This window comes from Apium graveolens, chromosome 8, assembly GCF_009905375.1.
Source record: "Apium graveolens cultivar Ventura chromosome 8, ASM990537v1, whole genome shotgun sequence".
Taxonomy (NCBI): domain Eukaryota; kingdom Viridiplantae; phylum Streptophyta; class Magnoliopsida; order Apiales; family Apiaceae; genus Apium; species Apium graveolens.
The window spans coordinates 47,935,893-47,963,104 of NC_133654.1; the positions used below are offsets into that span (position 1 = coordinate 47,935,893).

At 36.3% G+C, this 27,212-nt stretch overlaps 2 protein-coding genes across 2 annotated transcripts; one reads left to right on the plus strand and one right to left on the minus strand.

The window, feature by feature from the left end:
• Nucleotides 1-16,701: 16,701 nt before the first annotated feature.
• LOC141678403 (uncharacterized) lies at nt 16,702-18,197 on the plus strand. The gene is made up of 2 exons (XM_074484712.1): nt 16,702-17,067; nt 17,303-18,197. Exons 1-2 carry the CDS (start codon nt 16,995-16,997, stop codon nt 18,106-18,108), a joined length of 879 nt encoding a protein of 292 aa, XP_074340813.1. The 5' UTR covers nt 16,702-16,994; the 3' UTR covers nt 18,109-18,197.
• A 692-nt stretch (nt 18,198-18,889) lies between these two features.
• LOC141678401 (protein BREAST CANCER SUSCEPTIBILITY 1 homolog) lies at nt 18,890-25,161 on the minus strand. The gene is made up of 14 exons (XM_074484711.1): nt 24,962-25,161; nt 24,823-24,876; nt 24,671-24,741; nt 24,142-24,255; nt 23,160-23,638; nt 22,573-22,683; nt 21,237-22,436; nt 21,038-21,138; nt 20,624-20,810; nt 20,443-20,543; nt 20,191-20,317; nt 19,943-20,108; nt 19,693-19,811; nt 18,890-19,389 (listed from the first exon to the last, which is right to left on the minus strand). Exons 1-14 carry the CDS (start codon nt 25,015-25,017, stop codon nt 19,057-19,059), a joined length of 3,219 nt encoding a protein of 1,072 aa, XP_074340812.1. The 5' UTR covers nt 25,018-25,161; the 3' UTR covers nt 18,890-19,056.
• Nucleotides 25,162-27,212: the final 2,051 nt, after the last annotated feature.

The window sequence follows — 27,212 nt, forward strand, 5'->3', positions numbered from 1 at the left end:
TTTGAGAAATAAGATAATATTGTGGCAACATGCTTCTCCTGAAGGAGGACATTGTGGTAGGGATCATACCATAAAGAGGGTGAAAGCTCTCTTCTACTGGCCAGGAATGTCTAGAGATATAAGAAAGAAAGTGAGATTGTGTCAAATCTGTCAAGCTTCTAAATATGATGCTAGTCCATATCCAGGTTACTTACAGCCTTTACCAATCCCTCAAGAGGTCTGGATTGATATCTCTATGGATTTTATCACAGGCTTGCCAAAATCACAGGGCAAGGAGGTAATATTTGTGGTATTAGACAGGCTCAGTAAAAGTGCTCACTTTATGTCTTTAAGTCACCCTTTTACTGCTGTTCAAGTAGCACAATGCTATCTTGACAATGTGTTTAAGCTACATGGCTGGCCAAGATCAATTGTGAGTGATAGAGACTCAGTATTTGTGAACCAGTTTTGGAAATCATTGTTTGCTTTACATGGAACTGAATTGTTACTTTCTTCAGCATATCATCCTCAAATTGATGGCCAGACAGAGGTGGTTAACAGATGCTTAGAATCTTACTTAAGATGCATGTGTGGGGAATGCCCAAAGGACTGGTCCTTGTGGTTGCCTTTAGCTGAATGGTGGTTCAACACTCATTTTACTAATTCAATTGGAAAAACTCCTTATGAAGTGGTTTATAATCAACCACCACCCTTGCATCTTCCTTATCTACCAGGAGAATGTGCAGTAGATGCTGTGGATAAGAGTTTGCAACAAAGCGAGGATATGATTTCAACTCTTAAGCTTAATCTGCTTAAAGCTCAAAACAGGATGAAATAGCAAGCAGATAAGAGGAGGTCTGAAAGGAGGTTTGATATTGGGGACTGGGCATGGTTAAAATTACAACCATATAGACAAGGTTCTGTCCAGATGAGAAAAAATCAGAAATTGGCTTTCAAATATTATGGACCATTTCAAGTAATTGATGCTGTGGGGAAAGTTGCTTACAAAATTCAACTGTCAGCCTCTTCTAAAATCCACAATGTCTTTCATGTATCATAGTTGAAAGCTTATGAAGGTCCCATTCCAAGCACTGCCAATGTTCCAGCATGGTTTAATGAAGACAACAAAGCTGTACAGCCACTTGCTGTGTTGGACAAGAGAATTGTCAAGGTTCGAAATGTGGCTCAAGTCCAGTATCTTGTTCAATGGGAGGGATGTTGGGTTCCGAAGGTATAAAACGCAGCGGATAAACGTAAATAAAACAAAAATTCGAAACCCAAAACAGGATCCATGTATAATTATGGGCAGATTATGGAGATAACGAATCATACCTTTCAAGAGCTTAACTTTCACGAACTCAACGGAGATCCTAGCTATCACGCTTTGTGTCTACCTCTCGGAGAAACACCTCTATGGTATCCACACGAGCACCTTCAAGAACGTCTCACGAACTTGACTACGGAATGGATGTACTAGCCTCCTTCTTGACGATCTGAATTGCCTCTGCCTCTCTTTGCTGCTAGGGTTTTCTCAAAAACGTACAAGCCTCTTTAACCTATCATTATGTATTTATAATGGCTGATTAAAAAAAGCCCATAACAACAAAGCCCAACCCTAGTAGGTATTGGATTAAATAATAAAAATGAATTTCTATTATTTAATTAATAACTAAGTCATACTTAATTATTATGGGCAAAAACATTCCTTTTAATTTGAATTTATATTATCTCAATTAAGTCTTACTTAATTATAATAAAATTTAAATAATCATCAATTAATTTAAATCCATAATTTAAATTAACTATTCCATTAAGTGCTCTATTTGTGCGACCCTATAGGCTATTATTTAATTGGCAATAATTTTATTCTCTAATAAAATTATAAACAATGAGCGGTATCTAGTAATACATCATTGTTACCCAATTAAACAATAATTAAATCGTGATTAGATAAAACCTTTCGTGATTAATGTTTTTCGTGTAATATAATCCCTTTAACCATACATATTATAGATTAAACTCGAGGCATGTATTTAGTCATCCTCTTCAACATTTAATCCGGGTTTACTTGATCCATGAGTAGATTATCAAGACAAATCATTATTTGAGCATGGCCATGCTTTTATAATCTCACTCAATCAAGAGGCCAATAATATCTCTCCTAATTATAGGAGGGTTAAATCCTTTATCTATCATTCATATTTCTCATACGACTCATGATATACCCGATGTCCACTTTTATCATCACCCGATTAAAAGTAACTTTTAATGTAGTCAAAGTATATTAATCCTCGTATAGAAATATAATGATTTCAAGTCAAAGGATCGTTACACCATTATCACTGTGAGTCTTTCTTATGACTTTATTAAACATGAAGAATCTCACTGTCGGTCTGTCCAGTACCATGTACTCTCACATGTACCTATGTATTGACTTTAGTATCCCCATACTTATAACCAATGAGATGTGATTATCTTGTCAAACAACATACTAGTCTATTTATGTATTATTATTGTCCTATATAATAATACTCGACTAGGGACCTTTAAGAATATGATATATTATATAATCTCAAGTTCAAGTCATGTACTTAAACTATACAATTTGTATCATGATTCTAAGGACATTTATTATGCTAACAAAATATCGCAGTAATTAAGGTCATAATAAATACATTTATTGAATGATCAACTGACATAAAGATTTAAAAGAATAATGTATTGCCTCTAGGGCACCTACACTAACAAGGGATTCAATGCCCATGAGGCAACATGGGAAGTTGCAGAAACCTTTGTACAGAAGCACCCTGATTTTAAGGTGTTTCCCTGAGACTTGAGGACAAGTCTCTTTTCAAAGGGGGAAGATATGATATAGTTGTGAAAAATAGACTCATTTTATATTTTATGAAAATAGAAAAATGAAGAAAAGTTGTATTGTGTTTTGGAGCCAAAAGCAGTTATGATTCTGTTATGAAGTAGTGGTTAGCAGAGTTGTATAAAACTGTGAAAGAAGATTGTGTTGAATAAGAATATACATATTTTCACATTCTCAATTCTCTTTCTCTCTCAATATCTCTATCTCTCTCAATCTCTCCTTCTCTGTTAATCTCTATAAACAGGTTGAATATATGCATATTGCATCATTCATACCCTGAGTACTTCGTTCTCATGGATGGCCGCCAAGTGGAGTCATGTTCTTTAGTCTTATAGTCAAAGGCAGGGACGGAGCCAGAAACCCGAGGTTGGGGTGGCGAAATTTTTTTCCTGAGTAATTAATATATTTTTTTAATTTATTATATATAAATAAATTATTAAATATTATTTTTAACAATTTCAATGTACAAAATATACTTCAATTCGTGTATCTAAATTTATAATTATTGTAAATATAACTAATATTAGTACTAAATTCATAAAATTTATATAATTTTGAGGGGGCAAAAGTTGAAAATATATTTTTTTTTCTACTAAATATATAAATATGTAATTTTTTCCCATAAATTTTAATACTAATTTCACGATCATACCGGAGTTTGGGGTGGCCTCCGTCCCTGGTCAAAGGACTCATGACCCTCCAAGACCTCGCTAAACTCGAGTCTTATAATTTTTTTTTGAGCTTGATTTTTTCTGCTAGCAACCTTCGCTCCCTCCTCTAACAAATATAACTCCTCGTCATCCTCATTTCGTACTTGTTCCTCGTCTTCTTTTTCTTCAGCCTTGTCTTTCTCCTAATCTTTTGTCATTTTGTCATTGTTTCTTATCTACATGCAATCTCATATCGCTGGACAACACTTTATGTGTTGAGAATCTCATTAACAAGTATAGCAACATAGAGGCAAGTGTATAAAGAATTTAACAAGTTTAGGCCAAGACCACAGTTAACAAAACAAAACATGCAGGTAAACAAAATCAGTAACTGAAATAACGTAGAGAGAAAGAAAGATGTACCCGAAACCATAGCTTTCAACAGTGACTGAAATAAAGGTTTACAGATACAAAATGCCAAGAAAATGATTACAGCTGAGTCACCAGGCCTTGCTTGAAGTCCTGGCTGCTCTTGAAGAGATTATTTCCCCCTACCTGCTGCGTTTGGGATGTGCGCAATATCTCCACCAGGATAAAACAGCTCGGAGTTTATGTTAACAGCAGCAACAAAACCTCCACTTCGACCAGCACCTCAGTCGCCGGAAAATATCAGCACTTCAGTTCTTGTGGGAGAGAAATGCAGAGAGGTTGAAGAGAAGAGATGAGAATGTAGTGTGTTGTATATTCTTATTCATTCAGTTTAGCCTCTATTTATAGGAGAGGAAAAATGAAACTGTCAACACACTTAATGTCTGAATTAAACTGCTTCATTAATAAAAAATAAAAACTGATCAGATTTTGAATTCATTAATGAAAAAATCAAAACTGATCAGCTTTTGAATTTAAATTATTTGTAACAGCTTTTCACATTAACACCCACATTATTATCAGAACTTAAGTTAAGTTCTGATTTAACTCATCAGTACTTAAGTTCTGATTCGACTCATCAGTACTTAAGTTCTGATTCTGATATCAGAACTTGTTAAGTTCTGATTTTATTCATCAGTTCTTAAGTTCTGATTTTAATATCAGAACTTGTTACAGATCAGATTATTTGCAGGTTCAATATATTTAGACTACTTAGCCTATTTCAGAACCCAGCCCAATAATCCAATCACCGATAAATAAATTCGAATTAAAATAATTCTCAAATAAATAAAATCCTCGCCCAGGTCGCCTCGCATACGCGAGACGCCGAGACATTCGCCCAAATCGCCCTTCGACCCGGTCCGGTGCGGTGCGGTGCGTGGCGGGGCGGGCGCGCGCGTGTGTGTGTGTGTGTGCGCGTGAAGCACACAACAACACAATGGACCATCACACACCTTAGTAGTTGTATACTACTCATGTGGGTAATACCATATAAAGCACACAACCCACTTTATTTATTTCAATGTGGGACAAACATTCTCAAATTTTCCAAGCTTTTCCAAGCTACTTTCAACTCTCATTTCATATGGATTTCATTAAGAAAATTCTTAAAACCATACATGAAAATTTAAGTTCAAATATCATTGAACAATTTCCAATCATTAGATTTTAGGATTAACATCAAGAACATAATTAAATTAAGCTCTAAAATCCTAATTTTCTAACAATCCCCCACAAATCCATACAGAAATGTGATCAATTTCCCATCATGACTTGTTTTTCAGAGTCGGTACCCTTCCGGGTTTGAACCCTCCTAATTCCTCTACTTCAATGGCTATCGGACTCAGATGGAATGTTTCACCTTGAATCTTAATCCGTTTAGTATAACCATATTCCATAGACGACGACAAGTCAAAGGTTATGGTGCCAATCTACGGCTTTGAGACATTAATGGTCATGTCTCGATCCTGTTCGTCGAATGCTTCAAGGATTAACCCTATCCTCTAATTGCGACCACACAATTACATTCGCTTAGCTGGGCATCTCCAGAGATATACTGCCTCTATCTCGTCAAATGACTTGATCCCATTCAGAGTTTTAACACTCTTGCTTTTCTGGCAGTGTCAGTACCTTCTAGGTTTACAGGGGATAGACTCAGATACTATAGTATCATCTATGTAGCAAAGGTACTACCAACTCATCCTTACAGCTTGTTATTACCCATTGAATACACTTCGAGGGATCTCCTCTCATGTGTATTGGGTTCCCACTGTTGATGAATTATGATGGGTTGACAATCCCATCCCCAACCTTGACTTAAGGACCACTGCAGGTTCCAGTCCTTTAGTAAGAGGATCAGCTATATTATTCTGAGTTCCTATGAACTCTATAGCTATGATCCTATCAGTCACTAAACCCCTTATAGACTTGAGTCTAACTTGGATGTGTCTCTTAGTTTTAGCATTATGCTTTTTACTGCTAATCTTGTCGATAGTTGTTCGACTATCACAGTGAATAGCAATAACAGGGAGCGGTCTGCTTACTACAGGTATTGCAGACATAAGTCCGTGTAACCATTCAGCCTCCGTCCCTGTGGCATCAAGTGCACACAACTCAGCCTCAAAAGTAGACCGAGTAACAATAGTCTGTCTGCTTGACTTCCAGGATATTGCTCCACCAGCCAAGGTGAACACGTATCCAGTCACTCCATTGGAACCAAACTTCTTAGCTATCCAACTTGCATCACTGTACCCTTCAAGCACACCAGGAAATCTCCTGTAGTGTAAACTAAGGTACATTGTGCCTTTTAGATATCTAAGTACTCTATCAAGAGCATCCCAATGAGTTCTGTTTGGACAGCTTGTATATCTAGCTAATTTAGACACATAATATGAAATATATGGTCTAGTACAGTTAGCAAGATACTGCAAGCTCCCAATAATCTGAGAATACCTTAACTGAGACACAGGCACTCCTGAAGTATTCTTAACAAGGGCAACTTTCGAATCATAAGGTGTACTAGCGATTCTACACTGTGAATAACCATATTTCTCAAGTATAGATTTCTCTATATAATGAGATTGAGTCAAGGTTATTCCTTCAGTGGACTGAATCAATTTGATTCCAAGAATCACACTTGCCTCACCCATATCCTTCATTTCAAAATGCCTTTTCAAGAATTCTTTAGTCTCGTTAATAATCTCAATATTGGTTCCAAACAATAAAATATCATCCACATATAGGCACAAGATAACACACTCATTACCTTTAACTTTAGTGTAGACACACTTATCACTTTCATTAATCTTATAACTGAAAGGCAATATAGTTTCATCAAACTTTTTATGCCAATCTCTGGGAGCTTGTTTCAAGCCATAGATGGACTTGATCAACTTACATACTTTCCTTTCATTGCCTGATGCAACAAATCCATCAGGCTGATCCATATAAATCTCTTCTTCAAGTTCACCATGAAGAAAAGCCGTCTTTACATCCATCTGATGGATGATAAGACCATGGACTGAAGCCAATGCTATAAGCATTCGGATTGTTACCATTCTTGCAACCGGAGAGTATGTATCAAAATAATCAATTCCTTCCTTTTGCTTAAAACCCTTAGCTACCAGTCTAGCTTTGTACTTATCTATTGAGCCGTCAGGGTTCAACTTCCTTTTAAAGACCCATGTGCACCCAATAGTAGAACACCCAGGAGGGAGATCAACCAACTCTCATGTTCCATTAGAAACAATAGAGTCAATTTCACTCTTGACAGCGCCCTTCCAGTGCCTTGACTCGGAAGAATCCATAGCTTGCAGGAAAGTTAAAGGTTCATCCTCGATATTGTAAGTGATGAAATCACCTCCAAAATCCTTGACTACCTTTGCACGCTTACTCCTCCTTGGTTCCTCTAGTTCCTTAGGAATAGAGCTACTACTAGGTTCCGCCCCCACATTTGTCATCTTTTCCACATGATCAGGAATAGAACTTGATGTGTGAGTAGGATCTTCCTCAAAAGTCGTTTCAGGTATTCCAGTCTTCATAGGGTAGACATCCTCAAAGAATGTCGCATCTCGAAATTCAACTATCGTGTTTGCCACTATACCATCTATGTCAGATTTTAACACTAAAAATCTCATAGCTGTAGTGGTTTCAAGATAGCCCAGAAAGATACAGTCAACAGTCTTTGGACCTAGTTTCTTTCTCTTGTGTTCAGGAACAAGCACCTTAGCAAGGCACCCCCACACACGAAGATACTTAAGACTAGTCATCCTGCCTTTCCATAACTCCAAGGGTGTTTTATCCATGTGTTTCAGAGGGATTCTATTCAAAATATGGCAAGCCGTATTTAGAGCCTCCCCCCACATGTATTTAGGCAACCCAGAGTTAATAAGCATACTATTAATCATATCTTTAAATGTTCTGTTCTTTCGCTCAGCAACCCCATTAGACTCAGGTGTGTATGGTGGAGTAACTTCATGAACTATACCATTGTTTGCACAAAATTCATTAAAAGCATTACTCGTATACTCACCACCTCTATCAGATCTCAATCTTTTAAGTAACTTACTAGTTTGTTTTTCTACTTCAGTTTTATATATAATGAATTTACTAAGTGCTTCATCCTTATGTCTAAGTAAATAAACATAACAATATCTACTACTATCATCTATAAAAGTAATGAAGTATCTAAACTGGTCCTTGGTCAACACACCACCAAATTCACAAATATCAGTGTGTACTAAATCTAACAAGTCTGAATCCCTAACAACGTTATGAAAAGTGTTGGGTCCCAATGTGTTTGTAGAAGGGGGGGTTGAATACAAACGTTACCAAATAATCGAATAAAATGCGGAATAAAAAATGTGAAACAAAATTCAAGTTAAATAAAAATATTATTAAACTTGAAAGGTGTTACAACAACTGTATCGATTACAAGGTATTAATCTCAAATCAATTATCACAAATCTAGAATAAATTCGACATGAACTTTTTCTATTTTTGCAATAATTAGAATCAAATGCTAAACGCGATTTGAGATTAAGTTCTAGGGATTTTAATCCGCTAGATTGATACACAAGAGCAAGATAAAGATTTCTAGTGGATTGGATTTAACTTTACAATCTAGAAATTTAATCTTGAAGTATGCAGATGAAAAGATGAAATATTTCTTCATGGTTTTCTTTTCTGCCTTGTTTCTTGACTTCTGTGTTCTTAATTATAAGTTGCTGCTTCTCTGCTTCTTTTTAAATCAACAAACGAATAGAATTGACTTGGCATGACAATCCTATAGCTGGCAAGACTTTCGGTGAGACAATTGAATGAACTAGCAAGACAATCTGAATGAACTAGCAAGACAATCAGAATGAACTAGCAAGACAATCATCCTCCTAGAGTAACTTTCGGTGTGACAATTGAATATGGCCTAGCATGACAATCGGTATGACAATCCTGATTGTCATGCTAGTTCATTTTCAATTGTCTTGCTGATTTAATGCTTGAATTTAATCCAATTAAACTTCTGAAAATTCCTAAAATTAATAACCTAGCACAATATACAAAATTTCAATGATAACATTCCCAGCTTGCAAACAGCCATATCCCTCAGATAAACCTTTGCTGTTATCTCCAAAGGTAACCAGGGGGCCAGCTTTCTCAACCACATTTGATAGCAGGGCTCTATCTCCGGTCATATGTCTTGATGATCCACTTGTCAAGAATCCACACTACCGGTTACACCTGTATACTGCCCTGCACTTCAAATGGATTAGACCTTCTTCGGAACCCAAACTTGGTTGGGCCCGGCATACTTGTAGAATTGTCCTTTGTCAGGCAAAACAACATTTTTAATTTTAATTGTCTCAACTTTCTCAATGACTGAACATTTGACCTTGTAAACAGCCTTAACAAATTTCTGTTTAAGCTTAGGCACAAATGTCTCCTTTCTAGCCTTAGAAGGACTGGCAGTCTTAGACCTATCATGCTTCTTGTTATTCACATGCTGACGAGGAGTAGTCTTATCATTAGACACATGCTTACCATTAAAATAAGCATACATCATATTAAAAGCACAAGACATACAATTAGCAACACCACATGCCTTATGAGAGTGATTAACAGCAGGTAATTTATGCATGGTAGACATGGCATTATTGTTATCCAACTCATGTGTGTCTGAGTTAGTCTCAGTTGCTTTCACAACTTTGACTGGAACTTTCGACTCACTTGACTTGGAAACAATCTTCTCATAAGCATGATCCTCAGCACGTATTTCTTCTTGAATAACAGAAAAGGTCGCATCAAATGGTTCAGCAATTGATGCTTTATAGAGGGGTTCATCAACACCCTTAAGCACATGTGGTACTTCCCTCCCTTTAGCACAGACATGAGGAGGGGAGTTTATGCCTAATTCTCCAATAGCAGCATTGTAATCATATCCTATTCCAGATGTTTGATTAACAGCTTGCTTACTGTAGAACTCTTTAGCCTTCGAACAAGAATTGAAGTAGGCTCTAACCTTAGTCTCAAGACCGGTGATCTTGTCTTTGAGAATAGTTTCGAGTTTTCTATAACAGTCAACTCTATTCTCTAGAAAAGATACCTGTTCTTTTAATTTGTCTTGATTAATATGCACAAGTCTTAATTCATTGACCTCTTTCTCAAGGTCTGTGATCTTTAAACTTAACAGTTCATTATCACGACGTGCACAATCTAAGTTACCTCTTAGATGATAAACCATTTCAGCATCAGAAAGTTTTACCTCTATTCTTGACGATGAAGCTTTTCCATCAATAGCCATAAGAGCAAGATTTCCTTCATCTTCATCTTCACTGTCAGTATCATCCCAGCTTCTTCCTTTTGCCAGATAAGCCCTTTCAGAGTTCTTTCTTACTTGCTTTGGCTTCCTACATTCTGTGGCAAAGTGTCCCAACTCATTGCAGTTATAGCATCTAATGGTGCTTCGATCAACCATCCCTGTTTTGTACCCACCACTGCTGGTGTTAGAGGATGAAGATCCACCTTTCTGGAATTTGTTGTAGTTGGACTTGTACTTAAGCTTGGGATTCCTCCTGAATCTGACATGGGAGAATCTCTTGACAATTTGGGCCATTGATTCATCTTCCAATTGCTCCAGCTCTTCCAAGGAATAAAAATCATCACTTGATTGATTTGTAGTAGGAGGATCATATTCTGCTACTAACTCATTTTCCTCACCCTTGGAAAACTGTACCATTCTTTCTAACTGTTGAGATTGTTGTTGTTGTTGACCTTCAGCTACAAGTGCAGTAGATGTGCTGACCATTCTATCCTTCCCGTAGACTTCCTTCTGTTGAATCTGCTCCAACTCATAGGTTTTTAACACTCCATAGAGCCTGTCCAAAGAAATCTCACTCAGATCTCTAGCTTCTCTAATGGCAGTGATTCTATGTTCAAGATGAGCTGGCAGTGTTAAAAGGAACTTTTTGTTGACCTCCCTGATTGAATAATACTTTCCATTGATGTTCAGGTTGTTGATCAACGCATTGTACCTCTCAAACACTTCAGTAATTCCTTCTCCTGGATTTGATTTGAAATATTCATATTCAGAGGTTAGGATTTCCAACTTGTTCTCCCTAACTTCCTCTGTGCCTTCATTAATCACCTCAATAGTTTCCCACATGTGTTTGGAATTTTTACAGTTCATCACATGTCTGTTCATCAAGGGATCAAGGGAATCAATTAATATTAATTGAAGGCTGGCATCCAAGGAGGCTTCTTCCTTCTCAGCAGGAGTAAAATCTTCAGGCTCTTTTGGATAGGTTCTAGCTTCAGTAGTCACCACACCATCTATTATTACCTCTGGTTCAATAACCATCGGAGTTTTTATACCCTTCTTTAACAAGTTTGAATATTTGGGATTTGCAACTTGTAAAAATAATAGCATCTTCTTCTTCCACATGATATAATTCTCTTTATCAAATTGTGGAATTTTAACGGTTCCAACTTTATGTGAAGTCATTATGAATTTTTGAATAAATAAAAATTCAAGGAGTTGAAAAATCACAAAAGTCTAGGATCTTGATTTGTTCGTTAATCAGAAGGCTCTGATACCAATTGTTGGGTCCCAATGTGTTTGTAGAAGGGGGGGTTGAATACAAACGTTACCAAATAATCGAATAAAATGCGGAATAAAAAATGTGAAACAAAATTCAAGTTAAATAAAAATATTATTAAACTTGAAAGGTGTTACAACAACTGTATCGATTACAAGGTATTAATCTCAAATCAATTATCACAAATCTAGAATAAATTCGACATGAACTTTTTCTATTTTTGCAATAATTAGAATCAAATGCTAAACGCGATTTGAGATTAAGTTCTAGGGATTTTAATCCGCTAGATTGATACACAAGAGCAAGATAAAGATTTCTAGTGGATTGGATTTAACTTTACAATCTAGAAATTTAATCTTGAAGTATGCAGATGAAAAGATGAAATATTTCTTCTTGGTTTTCTTTTCTGCCTTGTTTCTTGACTTCTGTGTTCTTAATTATAAGTTGCTGCTTCTCTGCTTCTTTTTAAATCAACAAACGAATAGAATTGACTTGGCATGACAATCCTATAGCTGGCAAGACTTTCGGTGAGACAATTGAATGAACTAGCAAGACAATCTGAATGAACTAGCAAGACAATCAGAATGAACTAGCAAGACAATCATCCTCCTAGAGTAACTTTCGGTGTGACAATTGAATATGGCCTAGCATGACAATCGGTATGACAATCCTGATTGTCATGCTAGTTCATTTTCAATTGTCTTGCTGATTTAATGCTTGAATTTAATCCAATTAAACTTCTGAAAATTCCTAAAATTAATTCAGAATTAATTAATCAATTAATTCAATTAATAAATAAATTATTCTTTGCAGATATAATTTATTTTCTTAATTAAATTAGATGAATTAATTAATTAATAGAGAATTAATTCTAGTCTTGAGCAGCAACCATTCTTCTGCAAATCTTCTGAAAATCACTGAAAATTATGAATCAATTCCACCACTTCAACGTTGACACTCGATGTACTGTCTGGTTCATGAGTGACTAACTTCCGTGACGTTTCTTCATGTCTTGACTCTGACACTTTGATTTTCTTCAGATTAAATCCTTGTAATTAATTGATACTCTGACGAGATCTCTGTCACTTGAATAAATCCACGATCTTGATTTATATCACTGAGGCATGATCAACTTCTTGAACTTCTTCCAGTGAATTACCTCCTCAAGTCTGTAGATGAACCTTGTTTCTGAATCCTTTGACATATATTACTTTGCGAGATCTCTCTGACGGTCGATCCACTATTTACTTATTACATTCTTATTTGAGTTGAGTTGAATCCTCGAATATACAAATAGGCTATGACATATGACTTACAAAAAGGTTTCCTTATCTGTTTAGCAGACACACATACTTGACATTTAGAATTCTTTTCTATGGTATATTTTGGAATCAACTCTAAGTTCATCATGTTCTTAAGAGCACCAAAGTTTAAATGACCTAGTCTAGCATGCCATATATTTGAGGATTCAATACAATTAACAGTAGGAATAACATTATTATTCAAACTTCCCAAAACGGGATCCGCATTAATAACAAATAAACCATTTGACAAGTAACCCTTGCCAAAGAATGTACCAGTGTGAATAAGAACTACTTTATTACACTTGAACGAAATTTCAAAACCACTAGAAACTAAACAGCTTCCACTTATTATATTTCTACGCATGTTGGGAACATGATGCACTCTCGTCAGAGATAGAATACGTCCTGAAGGGAACTTCAGATCCACGTTTCCAACTCCATGTACTTGAGCAACACTAGCATTCCCCATCTTCACAGTCAGGCTATGACTCTGTTGATAAGATACAAATAAACTAATATCAGCACAAATATGTACATTAGCTCCAGTATCTATCAACCATTCATTTGACAGATAGGTAGAAAATATCACAGGGTTGTAGGATACATACCGGTCAACGTCGGTTTCAGAAGCCGTAGCCTCACCAACGACCATGTTCACTACAGGCCCACTTGCGGTTCCAAGCACAACATTTGCTTGCGCTACCTCGGTTTTCTTCGCTTTCTTCGTAGGGCAGTCCTTACTCCAGTGCCCAACCTGCCCACAAGACCAGCATGGTTTGTTTGCCTTGGGTTTCTTGGCCTTGTCCTTGTCACTCTTAGGTTTATTACTATTAGCTTTCTTAGCAAAAGCCTTCCTCTTTTGTCCTACAGTTGCTATGTTTACCTTCGAGGTACCGTGTTCAGTTGGCATCACATGTCCCTGTTTGGACTTGTGTTGTTCTTGTACCGAGATGTCCAGCATAAGGTTGGTCCAGGTGATCTCTCCTTTCTGTCTTTTCAGGGAGAGAGAGAACTCTTCCCAAGACTTCGGGAGTTTTTCAATCACACTCATCACCTTGAACTTCTCCGGGAGATTCATTCCAGACTCCTTCAAAGCATGCACTATCATCTCGAACTCATGCACCTGCTCAGTCATGGACTTATTGTCCACCAGCTTGAACTCGAGGAACCTTGCCACAGAATACTTTTCTAGACCTTGTGAGTCAGTATTATGTGTCTGGTCCAGCTTCTCCCATAAGAGTTTTGCAGAGTAGGCATCAGAAGAATAGACATCAAACAAAGTGTTTGTTAGTGCCGCAAGAATGGCCGCTCTAGCCACTCCATCCTTCTCAGCCCACTTCGCAAAAGCCTTAACTGTGTCAGCCTTCTCTTGATCCACTACTGGTTTCTCATATTCCACAACCGGCCACAGACCCTTTATAGTCAACCACAGCTTCATCCTTTTCTGCCAGCGAGAAAAGCCAATGCCACCGTTGAATTTCTCCGGTAAACCGGTTAGTTCAACAGCCTGTGGGAAACTATAGGTGGTCCAATCAATGGCCCCAGCAGTTACACCCGAACTGCTACCACCACCAACGATAACCTCACTTTCGTTAACCATTATGCTAAATTCTAAATAACTAATAATCTCTTCAAGAATGTTGAGAATCTCACTAACAAGTATAGCAACATAGAGGCAAGTGTATAAAGAATTTAACAAGTTTAGGCCAAGACCACAGTTAACAAAACAAAACATGCAGGTAAACAAAATCAGTAACTGAAATAACGTAGAGAGAAAGAAAGATGTACCCGAAACCATAGCTTTCAACAGTGACTGAAATAAAGGTTTACAGATACAAAACGCCAAGAAAATGATTACAGCTGAGTCACCAGGCCTTGCTTGAAGTCCTGGCTGCTCTTGAAGAGATTATTGCCCCCTACCTGCTGCGTTTGGGATGTGCGCAATATCTCCACCAGGATAAAACAGCTCGGAGTTTATGTTAACAGCAGCAACAAAACCTCCACTTCGACCAGCACCTCAGTCGCCGGAAAATATCAGCACTTCAGTTCTTGTGGGAGAGAAATGCAGAGAGGTTGAAGAGAAGAGATGAGAATGTAGTGTGTTGTATATTCTTATTCATTCAGTTTAGCCTCTATTTATAGGAGAGGAAAAATGAAACTGTCAACACACTTAATGTCTGAATTAAACTGCTTCATTAATAAAAAATAAAAACTGATCAGATTTTGAATTCATTAATGAAAAAATCAAAACTGATCAGCTTTTGAATTTAAATTATTTGTAACAGCTTTTCACATTAACACCCACATTATTATCAGAACTTAAGTTAAGTTCTGATTTAACTCATCAGTACTTAAGTTCTGATTCGACTCATCAGCAAGTTCTGATTTTATTCATCAGTTCTTAAGTTCTGATTTTAATATCAGAACTTGTTACAGATCAGATTATTTGCAGGTTCAATATATTTAGACTACTTAGCCTATTTCAGAACCCAGCCCAATAATCCAATCACCGATAAATAAATTCGAATTAAAATAATTCTCAAATAAATAAAATCCTCGCCCAGGTCGCCTCGCGTACGCGAGACGCCGAGACATTCGCCCAAATCGCCCTTCGACCCGACCCGGTCCGGTGCGTGGCGGGCGCGTGTGTGTGTGCGCGCGTGAAGCACACAACAACACAATGGACCATCACACACCTTAGTAGTTGTATACTACTCATGTGGGTAATACCATATAAAGCACACAACCCACTTTATTTATTTCAATGTGGGACAAACATTCTCAAATTTTCCAATCTTTTCCAAGCTACTTTCAACTCTCATTTCATATGGATTTCATTAAGAAAATTCTTAAAACCATACATGAAAATTTAAGTTCAAATATCATTGAACAATTTCCAATCATTAGATTTTAGGATTAACATCAAGAACATAATTAAATTAAGCTCTAAAATCCTAATTTTCTAACATTATGTCCTGTCAAGGCTTCTACCAGAGTTTTGTCACGACCTTTAGGTCGCGTTCTCTGGGTTAATGGATCCAACTGAGTCGGTCATTCGCCTGAACTGGCGTTTTCTTCCTCTAGGAACAAAACATGAGGCTGAATGCTTGCTTTCTCTTTGAGCTCTGCTTTCTTCATCACGTTTCGAACACTTTGGTTATCAGGACTATAGTTTCAGTCGCTTTCTTTGAAGCTCTTGTCCCGTTTTATTGTGTATCGTAGCATCAGCCATAACTATCAAGTGTTGGTCGATCTAGTTTGAAAAGAGTGAGAAAGTAGATATTCTTCTTCAAGTGAGCTTTAATCATAGGGTAAATGACAACCTCCAATCAAGTAGTGGCTAGAGTCTATATATAGTGTGTATGGTGGGCCTAAGCTCTCCATTGGGGCTAAACTTCTTAGGTTTAAAGAGGTGTTCTTTGGGCATCGATCGAGCCTAACACATTTCATCTCGATGTAAATCAATTGTTTAATAATTTTTTGTTCCCCCCTACGTAGCCTAACCTTTATAATTACGAGTATCTCTTATCTACTAGTATCTACCAGGTTAGAAAAATAAAATTCTGCATTTGGAGAATAGAATCATACAACTCCTTGACAAAAAAAAATATTAAATTTTCAAGATTGATCGCGATTGAAGAAGATTACATGTATATTTTCACATGCATGTGAGCAACATTGTATACTTTCGGTAGTACTTGAGAGAGAAAGCCAGCAAAAGAAAATTGTTGTCAAGTCAACCAAAGCAACATCCATTAATGGAAAAGGTCAAACAATTAACCAATAATTGCGGGAAACTTAACTACCGTGAACCAACCAAATCATGTAATGAGCTAACACCAACCAAATAATTATAGAATTTGTTCTGAAAAATGAGGACCTGCAGAGATAGAGAAACAAAGGGAAGGAATGCAGAAGCAACCTCTCTTCTTTGGATCTCTAGAATCTCATTACAATATCTTTGTATTCTTTTTTCCTTCTAAATTAAACTCTCTTCCTTTCTTATTTTTCTGCTGAAATATATTCTTATACCATGGTCTTGTTTGCTTCTTGGTTATTTCTACCTTAATAATATCTTCACTATATCAGAGGGCTGTTGAATCCTAAATCATTGTTTCATAGCTTCCATTTTTTCGGAAGAATTATACAAGTTATCCTCTGTTAAATTATGAACCCGATAAGAGCTAATTCTTCTCCTGATTTACCTTCGTCGGTTCAATATGATGATTCAGCTCTTGAAGGTACCTAACCCCCCCCCCCTCACTTCACATTTCGTAATGCTTAATATTTTTTACTAGCAAACTATTGTGTATTTAATTTAGTTTAGAGGATAAAAGAGCTCAAGCATCTTAGGATCATCCTTGATTTATACAGTTTATTGGCTACGATGTATTTCACTTTAGTTTGTTTTTATTATGTAATTAAGTACCCTCTGTTTTATTACATTTTGTGATTTTCACAATATTATATGTTTAGGTGTTGCAGCAAATGTTAAGTTATTGTTGAAGCTGATCCAAGATCATAAACATGCCTGCAACAACGGGCAAAAAGATAGCCGGAGGATGCTACGAGTTGCTGGAATGATGACCGTTTTGGACAACGTCAGAACCCGAATTCAAAAATGTCAATCATTTGGAAATAAGAGATCAGAAGCTGAGTTAAAAAGATGTGCCAGCAATCTTAAACTTAATCGTAGTGTCTCCAAAGATAGAAAGACTTCTGACGAGATAGAAGCTTTGAGTAAACAGTTGAACGCAAGCTTGGCAGCGCAAAAGAGCTTAGAAATGATGTGTTCAAACTTAGGAAAAGAAAAAGAAATAATGGTAAGAGAATTAGCAAGAAAAAACTCCGAATTGAGGGATCTGGATGAACATATAAATGACCTAAAAGCACAAAACAATTCTCTACTGGAGAAAGTGAAAGAGTTTGCCACAGGACATAGTGACAAAGTTAGCGAAGAGATAATAAAATTGCAAGGAAATGTAGACCTCCAAGAGCATAACAAGGTCCTATCCCAACAACTACTGAGGTCACTTGATGGATATCGATACATGAAGAGGAAACTACGAGATTCAGAAGAGGAAACTCTACAGTTGCATGAAACAATTGAGGAAATATCAGAAAAGGCTGGAGCAGGCCTTCAGCGTGTTCGTGAATTGAGAAAACAAAATGATAAAGAGAGTGATACAATTGTAGAATTAAAAGAGTGTACTACGGAATTGGAGAATGTGTTCCGGTCTTTACAAGTGATGGTGTCAAAACATGGTCAGAAGAAAGAGTAACATAGGATCACATATTTCCTGTCTAGATATCTTCTTTTTTTGACGAAAGTCTAGATATCTTTAGTATATACTACCTCCGTCCCTTTCAATTGTTTATATTTTTTAGAGAGTGTCCGACACGCATTTTAAAGTACATATAAAAGTTATGTAATTTTTTTTTATAATTTTGTTTTTCTGAATAAAAATTAAAACATTCAACTTTTATTCAAAAAAAAAAAATTGTAAAAATAAGTTACATACATTTTATGCACCTTAAAATGCGTGCCGGACACTTCCTCAAAAATATAAACAATTGAAAGAGACCAGAGGGAATATATATTAGCCAAAGCAATGGAGAAATATGAATAGAAGGGGAATCAGTTGTAACTTGTAAGGTCAATATGGTATAATATAGCAGATGTTGCAGTGCTACTTTTTGTGCAATTTTTTAGACTAATGTACAGGCTCTAAACTATTGTATAATAGCAATTTTCCCTTTTGTTCTCTTCTGTTAATTGTTCTGCCGAATAAGGTAAAGTAACTACTGATTATAACAAGACATCAGAGTGCTGCTACTAGAAAAATACATAACACGGGGGCTTGTCAATTGCTGAAGACTGAAGAAACAGAAAGCATGGTAATGTCACTGGAAATCCATAACACGAGCTTGTCAGTCAGTGATGACTGAAGAGACAGAAAGCATGGCAATGTCACTGCAAATAAACTTGTATCCTCAAAGTTTACCAGGAGGTATAGCTCCCAATCCTCAAAGAATTGCATATTAAGAAAAAGTTGGGGAGGGGAAGCAGAAGGCTCTAGTCCATACATTTATTAAATATTTCATGACAACTTAATTTACAAGTTACTTATCAAAATAGATACTACCGTTATTCACCCAACATCACACACCCTATGATCTATCAAACATCAGATACTATAATTTTAATAACAATAAGGCTTACATTATATTTATTCAGCAAGATTTTGTAACTTGCACGCAGCAATAGAGTTTAAAATCCATGAATTTGTTGCCACAACAGCCTGACAGGAGCTTGCTAGCTTCTCTGCATCAGTTCGCCTACTGTTGATAATCAAGATTCTATTACCTGGGTTACACTTATCAGGTAGCTCCAGGCTATAAATTATGTATGTCAATAATACAGCTTCATTGCTTCCTGAAATTGGCTTTCTGTGCAGAACTATTCCACCAGCAGCAATTAAAAGATCATGTAGATACCCTCTATATGAAGGTTGAAAGTCCCCAATAAAATAGAAATTGTACCCATCAAATAGCTTTGCTTGCTGAAAGTAAAAAAACACTCGTTAACACTGTCTGCTGTGCTTTTATCTTTGAAAAACAAGCTAATTAAACATGCATAACTCTCTTTTCTACTGTTTGTGTACTTCTAATTATCAGAGGGACTTAATGCAGTACGTAAAATTAACATGCTGAACAGTTTTATATCCACCATCCAATTAGGAAAATAATGCATATGCTTCTATAATTAGTTATCTTAAAGATGTATTTAGCAAAATAAAAATAAAAAAGAGATGTATATTCTACTTAAGCATAGTATCTACTGTCAGATTAGGGTGTAATGTCACCTTGTTCAGAAGTTTTAATCTTCCTTGTCTAGGCCCACCCCTAACTCCATGAATGTCAACATCGATCTCGTATTGCTGTTCATCAACATTTTCCTTTGCCTTTAGGCAAGCTTTGACCCCTGCAATGAACATTACAACAGTAATGTAAGGAATAAACAAGAGTAACTAAAACTTATTGCATCATGGTTTCAATGTCGTTACTTGCATTCAAGTAACTCAATTCCATTATAGATGAAGAAATTGCACTTACATTCAATACTTAGTATCCACTTCCCCTCCAAAATGCCCATCAAAAACTTGAGTGTTCTTCTGCATGCTCCATTCTCATCCGTTGATGCAATGATATGGGTAACACTAGAATCCCAATTCTTTAAGACGTTAACTCCAGATAGCATCTTAAATTCAGAAACAATTTCCTACAATTTTATCAAGCTTTTGAGCAACAAAGAATCTCTTGGAATTCCAATGCAGGAAAAAATGTAATCACAACTTCAGTACCTTCTCCGCAATGGTAAGAGCTGAACAACAGAGAACTAATTTTGCTGATAAACCCTGAGAGTTCCACCGGAAACTTGTGGTATCATCCTGATTTACTGCTAATTTTGTTTGGCTAATGGGTAGTTGTCTGCAAATGAATATGAAAGAAGAAGACAAAGCTAGTGGTAAGCATAGTTCAAACTATTTTCAAAACCACAAGGGAATTAGTTAAATAAGAGAACCAATTTGTGAATACTTTCTATGAACATTTACCTTCTTGAAAGAGATTCCTTTTTATATTCCGATAGAAATTTAGCAATTTCATTTGGAAGTTTTGAAGAGGCGTGGAGAGGGCATAGCATGACAAAGTTTTCCTGCAACAAAAAATAACAAGTTTACTTGCCATGTACTTTTGGAAACATTTCTCACCAAATTCAATCTAGCAATGGCATACATTATCCCATCGACATTGTGGAGTTGACTTTGCACAAGGAACATGAAAGCTTCTGCGACAACTCTTTTCATAGCAGCCAAGGGCTGCCCCTTTTAGTCCACAACAACCACATTTAATTCGTTTACTTCTTGCCAATTCAGCTACTAGGTTCATTGCAACATCATCATCAAAATAGACATTAGGGGCCCTGCAATCGAGTTCAGCTTATAAATTACAGTAGATTCAGTAAAACATTAGAAAGTTAAAGTTTATCACTAAGTGATTTGTATGTATTGGAGGCAACAGCAGAAAGAATGAGAATCCAATGTACACATTTAACCTGTCTACATGAAAGGCAATTAACAAGCGCTTTTGAGACCATGAGATACTGATAAGAGAAGTAATTATTTCTTTGCATATGTATTTACACTTTACCATTCTGCACAGTTCCGGTGCACATGTATGACATTTCCTGCTTCACTACAACCAACTTTCAAAGGTTTGCCATTAAGGTAGTGTACCATGACTCCTGATGCCTGCATAGTTGGTAATAATATTTTTATTATTAATTCAACACTAGTGAACAAAGCATAGAGAAAATATGTAAGAGTACAATTTAGGCAAAACAATAAACCTCTGAGTCTTCCACAGAATGACAAAACGAACACTGAATTTTATTAGGCCTTTTCTCACATTTGCGTAAGGTTCCACTCATGCTCAAAAGGTTTTTATTCGTTTTTGGCAAATCATCAGAAAGCTTCCCAGACGATTGAGTTTTCTTTTCATGAATATTTTGACAATCACTAGATGCTATAAGCTTAGGATCATCAGCTGGATTAAAGTTAACCTTAGAATATTTCAGTTGTTCACAGCTTTTAGAGTCTATCATGTTCCTAGAAGATCTTTTTCCACCACCTGGACCCAAAGCAGTGACTTTTTGATGAACTATGGCATCTGAATCAGTAGTCAATTCTGAAAGTTTTGACATTGTATTGCAATTTCTTTTATGTTGAGAATTTCTGGTTTTATGTTTGCCAGAGCTCTTCAATTTATGGTTTCCACTAATGCCTTCTTTTTCATTTAGCGGAACAAACACATCAACAGCAGACATGCTCTCATCAGCCAGTTGCATAGGCTCTACCCCATCCATCGAAGTACAGACATTCTCGGATATTGTCTTTGTGACACCACGATCCTGATAAACTTTCTCTCTTCTTCTTTTGGGTTTGCACGAATTTGATCTGTTGACCAGATCACTTACCTTATCCACATTTTGATTTTGACGACTGTGCTCAGCTACCTCGTTAGAATCTATACAAGTTTGCATTTCCCTCCTTTGTTTATCTCGTATGCTCTCACTGCCGTCATTATTAACTACTGAAGGAAACAAGTCAACAACAAGCATGTGGCTACTATTCTTGTTTGAAGATTTTACCCCCTTTGGAGAAGGACGAGCCTTTTTGTCTTTTATGATGGACTTTTCCTTCGCATGCGACAAAGTAGCATGGTTGCATGTATTATAAACCTTTTCCGTTTGACTACTATCTTCAGCTTCATCTCTAAGCACATTATTTCCCTCCATCAGCTTTGCTCGCTTCATTTGATTGCATTTGCGTGCTTTCTTGCTTCTCTTTTTATGTCTTGTGGCTTTTGCACTAGTGCCAGCATAGTCCACATCAGAAAAATCCAAAGCAACCCTGTCTTCTATTATCTGATCTGCACACCTTCGGGAATTAATGATTCCTGCTTTATTAGGTTCATAGTCCACATTTATAACTATGTCTTCATCTGTAGTTTTTTCCTCCATTTCATTGTGCTGGTCAGTTTCTTCAACCTACATTTAGTTGCTATGCTCAGAACCAGGTGGAGAAAGTATAAGCATCTAAAACAAAGTATAAATAGAGCATCTGGTAAAACAGAGACTTTCTATAGATATTTATAGATTAACCTATTGTGGGTAAAAGTACTACCTGCATTTTCATGGGACTTGAACACAGCTCAGGGGAACAAGCTCTTTGTGTCCACTCAAACATCTCACTATCAAAAAGATCAGCTTTATGAGAGGTAACTGACGGGCCATTCTGTAAAACAAATCAAATTCACATCTCAAATTAAGATAAATCATCCTATAAGAGAATATTAAAATAGATGAAAAATTATTCTCTCCTTGCCATCCATTTTGTGTCTCGTACATATTTGTGGATGTGTGTATATGCATCAAATTGAATATTATTCCTTCATCATACAAGGGACACGTGATTTATTGTTGTTAATACTGCTTCAGCTAAGTACAAGCAACAAGAACGAAAAAAAAGGTGATCTTAATTATTCCGGGGTCCAACTTACGATGGGCAAAACTGTAGGTGGCATTGCATGTTCCCCATTAATCTAACTGTGCATACAGTTATTCTAAAACTAAAGCTGCTCGTATTTAAACAAGTACATGTATATACACTTGTTTTGCTTAGATTAGAAGAATACCAATGGATGGTGACATGATCTACCACTATAACCTCATAACCTCATTTATTAATAGGTAAACAAAATTCAAACTTACTTTAGGAGCCATATTACACTGCACCTCATCATCAGCGTCCTTAAGGTCACTAAAATTTGGAATATCTGGAGGTGTATCCATGACAGTGTCATCAACTGTATTTAACGTACATTTGTCTGCATCCTCTTCATTTTGCAGCCAAAAAAATGGACAGAGATCCGGATTATCTTTCTTGCCTAAATGAGACACGTCCTTTCTTACAACTGCACCTCTCTGAGGTTCAATTGTAGTTTGTTTCCCTAAACTAATGTCCAGCCTCTTCGGCTGCGTTGGAGTCTCTGGAAGAGGATGTTGAGGCACTTGAATCCTTTTTTTTGTCGGATTAGAAGGTCTTGTAGTATCTGAACTAGAACTTTTACTTGAGTACCCTTTTGACCAGTTTCCTTTGAGCTTTCTCTGATTCACTGGATCCTTTCGCTTGCTGCCTGTTTGGATTTTTTCATCTACCTCGTCATCAGCTTCAGGTTGGTTATCTTCACCTTTTCAGTGAAAAAAATGTTAAAAATTAAATGTGTATATATTACACAAACACATGAAATGAAAAGTTAATTTTGGTACTTGATAATAACAAGAATTCTGATCCAAAACAGATATCTAGTTATTTATCTACTGTAAACATGATGCAGGACATTTCGACAGCAACACATGTAATACAATTTATAACAGGAGTGCATAACCTTTGCAGTGCATTTAAACTTCATTCTAGTGGGCAAAAGGATCACGAGATTGACTTGTTGCTTCAACATTTATAGAATAACATTAGCTATTGATCATTTTTAACTTAAATAGACTTTTAAACTGTAGCAACGATAAAAATACAACAGGCAATATAACCTTCCTAGCTTAGTATGAGATAAGGTTGGTTAGTAGCACAATAATCTAAAAGATACAATATGGAACATCAGGAATTCCTTGAGCGCCAACCACACACCAACCACACATTAAAGTAAAAGGCAAACTTTCCTTTCAATAAATTGATTACCATACAACTTTTTCGAAGGTACGGATTGGCTGACAAAGATGTTGGCACCAGAAGCAATTTCCATACTCTTGTAAATATTTACCAAGTTATCCATGTGTGGAGCAGGACGAACCTCTGCATTTTAAACACGTAACTCGAAACTGTGAGATAATTATACTAAAAGCAACATGCCACATTGCATCTAACACATATGCAGTTCGGCACATAAATCACATATAAAACACTAATTCTCACATCGACAACCAGCCAAACTTAGTCCTTGAATCGACACGTGTTTACTACAGAACTAACCAAAAACTATACAAATCCCCCGACCTTAATATTAAACATCCTTAAAACAATTAATTTAGATAAAAACTTAAACTAGTAAAATTCTCGACGTTTAATCCCCAATACTTTCAATTCAGTATTCGTAAACAATTCACACTCATCACACCGCAACAATTTCAATCAAAACACAAATAACAAGAATCAAGCAAAACATCAAACACCTTAAAACAATACAACATAATAACAACCCCTAACATACCTCTTCGTCGATACGGAACCTTACAAACTGGACAATCCGAAGCCGCTTTCATCGATTTTCGAATACATACACTACAAACCAAACAAACATACGGATCTCGTAAAATCAAAAAAATAAAGACCTGATAATTTTAAAAAAAGAAACAAACATACTTGCAAAAGAGGTGATTACAAGTGAGCGAAACAGCGGAATCGAGTAGACTTAAGCTGCAAAAACAAAAAATTAAATCAAAAATCCAGAAATTGATTAATTAATATTAAAAATAAACAAAGATATTAGATTTAGAGATACCAGATAGGGCATTTGAGTTCACGGCCCATTTTGTCCAAGTGTGAAGATGAATCCATGTTTGGTTGTTGTGTATGTGAATGTGATTATTGTGTGTATAGATTTAGAGAGAAAATGAAATGAATTGGTTTGAGATAGGTGAAATGTATGCAAGTGTAGATTGTAGAAGCGGTGAGAAATATAAAAGATTTGAAAATTTTCATTTTACCGCCTTCTTGCTTTTTTGCCGCCTATTGATTCGACCCAATGATTTTTTGGGTTAGAGTGCAAAACAAGCTCCTCTAAATGGACGACTAGTGTTTTACTACTGCTCTGTTCGATTTTTGGATTAGTTCAATATAGTCGTTGCAAAACTAGCCCACTTAAAAGAAAAGTTACAAAAATAGTACACTATGTCACTTCAAGTGGTAGGACAAATTCTTGTAAAATTATTATTCAACAAAATTTTTGAGAGCATTAAAAAGTATAATATATTTTTATAAAATAAAAATTTTTTTGCACAATATTGCACTAAAAGTACAATACTTGTATTGATAGAAAAATTGCACGAAAAAAATTTAATGAAGATATAGTTTTTGACCCCGAAAATGATTTCTTGGAAGAAATGTGAAGAAGTAAAAGAAAGATTGAACTTTGGGGTTGTACACTAAAATTGAAAAATAATTTTTTTGCATTAATTTTTCATATTATACAAGTGTTGTAAATCTATTTAAAGTAAGTTGTTTTTATTTTAATTGAGAAATTATATATATATAGGTTATATTTTATGAAGTCCCCTATTTCTTTGGAGTCCTTGGAGTCCATATATGTTCTGCAAGTAAAATATAGCTTAAATTGTTGTAAAATGTATTATTTTTCGAATGATATTCTACAAATATCACAATTTTATTAAAAATCTTGCAGATTGCATAGATTTTACGAGTAGAACGTTGCAAAATATATTATTTTACAAAACATACTTAGTTTTGCAGAACATAAATGGTCATGTTGCAGAACATACATATTATACTTGTAAATATATGAGATTTGCATGATTTTATTGAAATAATGATATTTGTGAAACATGTTTTGCAAGATAACACGTTTTAGAAAATATTTTATTTGCAGAATAGCCATCCAGAAGACAATAATACTCATGACCAGCCAACCTGTCAAGCATGTGATCAATAAATGAAAGAGGGAAGTGATCCTTCCTCGTGGCTTTATTCAACTTTCTGTAGTCCATGCATACCCTCCATCCTGTGACTGTTCGAGTGGGGATGAGCTCGTTCTTCTCATTTGCTACCACAGTAATACCTTCTTTCTTAGGTACACATTGCACAGGGCTCACCCAAGAACTGTCAGAAATAGGATATATAATTCCTGCATCCAGCCACTTTAGAATTTCCTTCTTCACCACTTCTTTCATGATAGGATTCAGTCTTCGCTGTTGCTCAACATTTGGCTTGTTACCTTCCTCTAGCAGAATTTTATGCATGCAGTACGAAGGGCTGATCCCTTTTATATCTGCTATAGTCCATCCGATGGCCGATTTGAATTCTCTTAAGATCCTCAAGAGCTTGTCCTCATCGCTACCTGAAAGGTCAGATGCAATAATAACAGGCAAAGTAGATGCATCACCTAAGAAAGCATACCTCAAGTGTTCAGGCAATGGTTTAATCTCCAAAGTAGGTGCTTCCTCAATAGATAGTTTGAGCTTTCCCTCAGCATTCTTGAGATCAGTATTACCAAGAGATTCGAATGGCATGTCTAGCTTTCGCTTCCAAGGAAAAGCATTTAGATATTGTAGTTGTTCATTGTCTTCCTCATCTTCACTGTCAAATTCCCCCTATAAGGCTTTTTCTAAGATATTGTAGATGGGTGTCAAATAGTGAGCTAGAGATAGGATGATAAACCAAGGCTAATGGACCGAAGAGAAGAAAGCGCGAAGGTTTCAGCTTGGTCTGAAACAGTGGATCCAAAACCGAGTGGCGGTACTAGAGCTGACAGATTATGCCACCTTAGTGCAGAAAGCCTCAATTGTTGAAGCTGAAAGTGAGCAGACTGTGAAGGAAAAGGAAAATAAGAAGAGAAAGATAGAAAACCAAGGTGGAGGAGGAGGAGTAGGAACCGGGAATAGGAGCCTTCCAAGTAGGTTCGTCGGGGGAGTGATGTCCCAACCTGCGCGAGGCCCCGGATTCAGAAAGGCCCCTAGTGAGAGTGTTGGCCAGGGCGGCGGACAATCTAGGGCAACATTTCATAGCCAACCACGTGC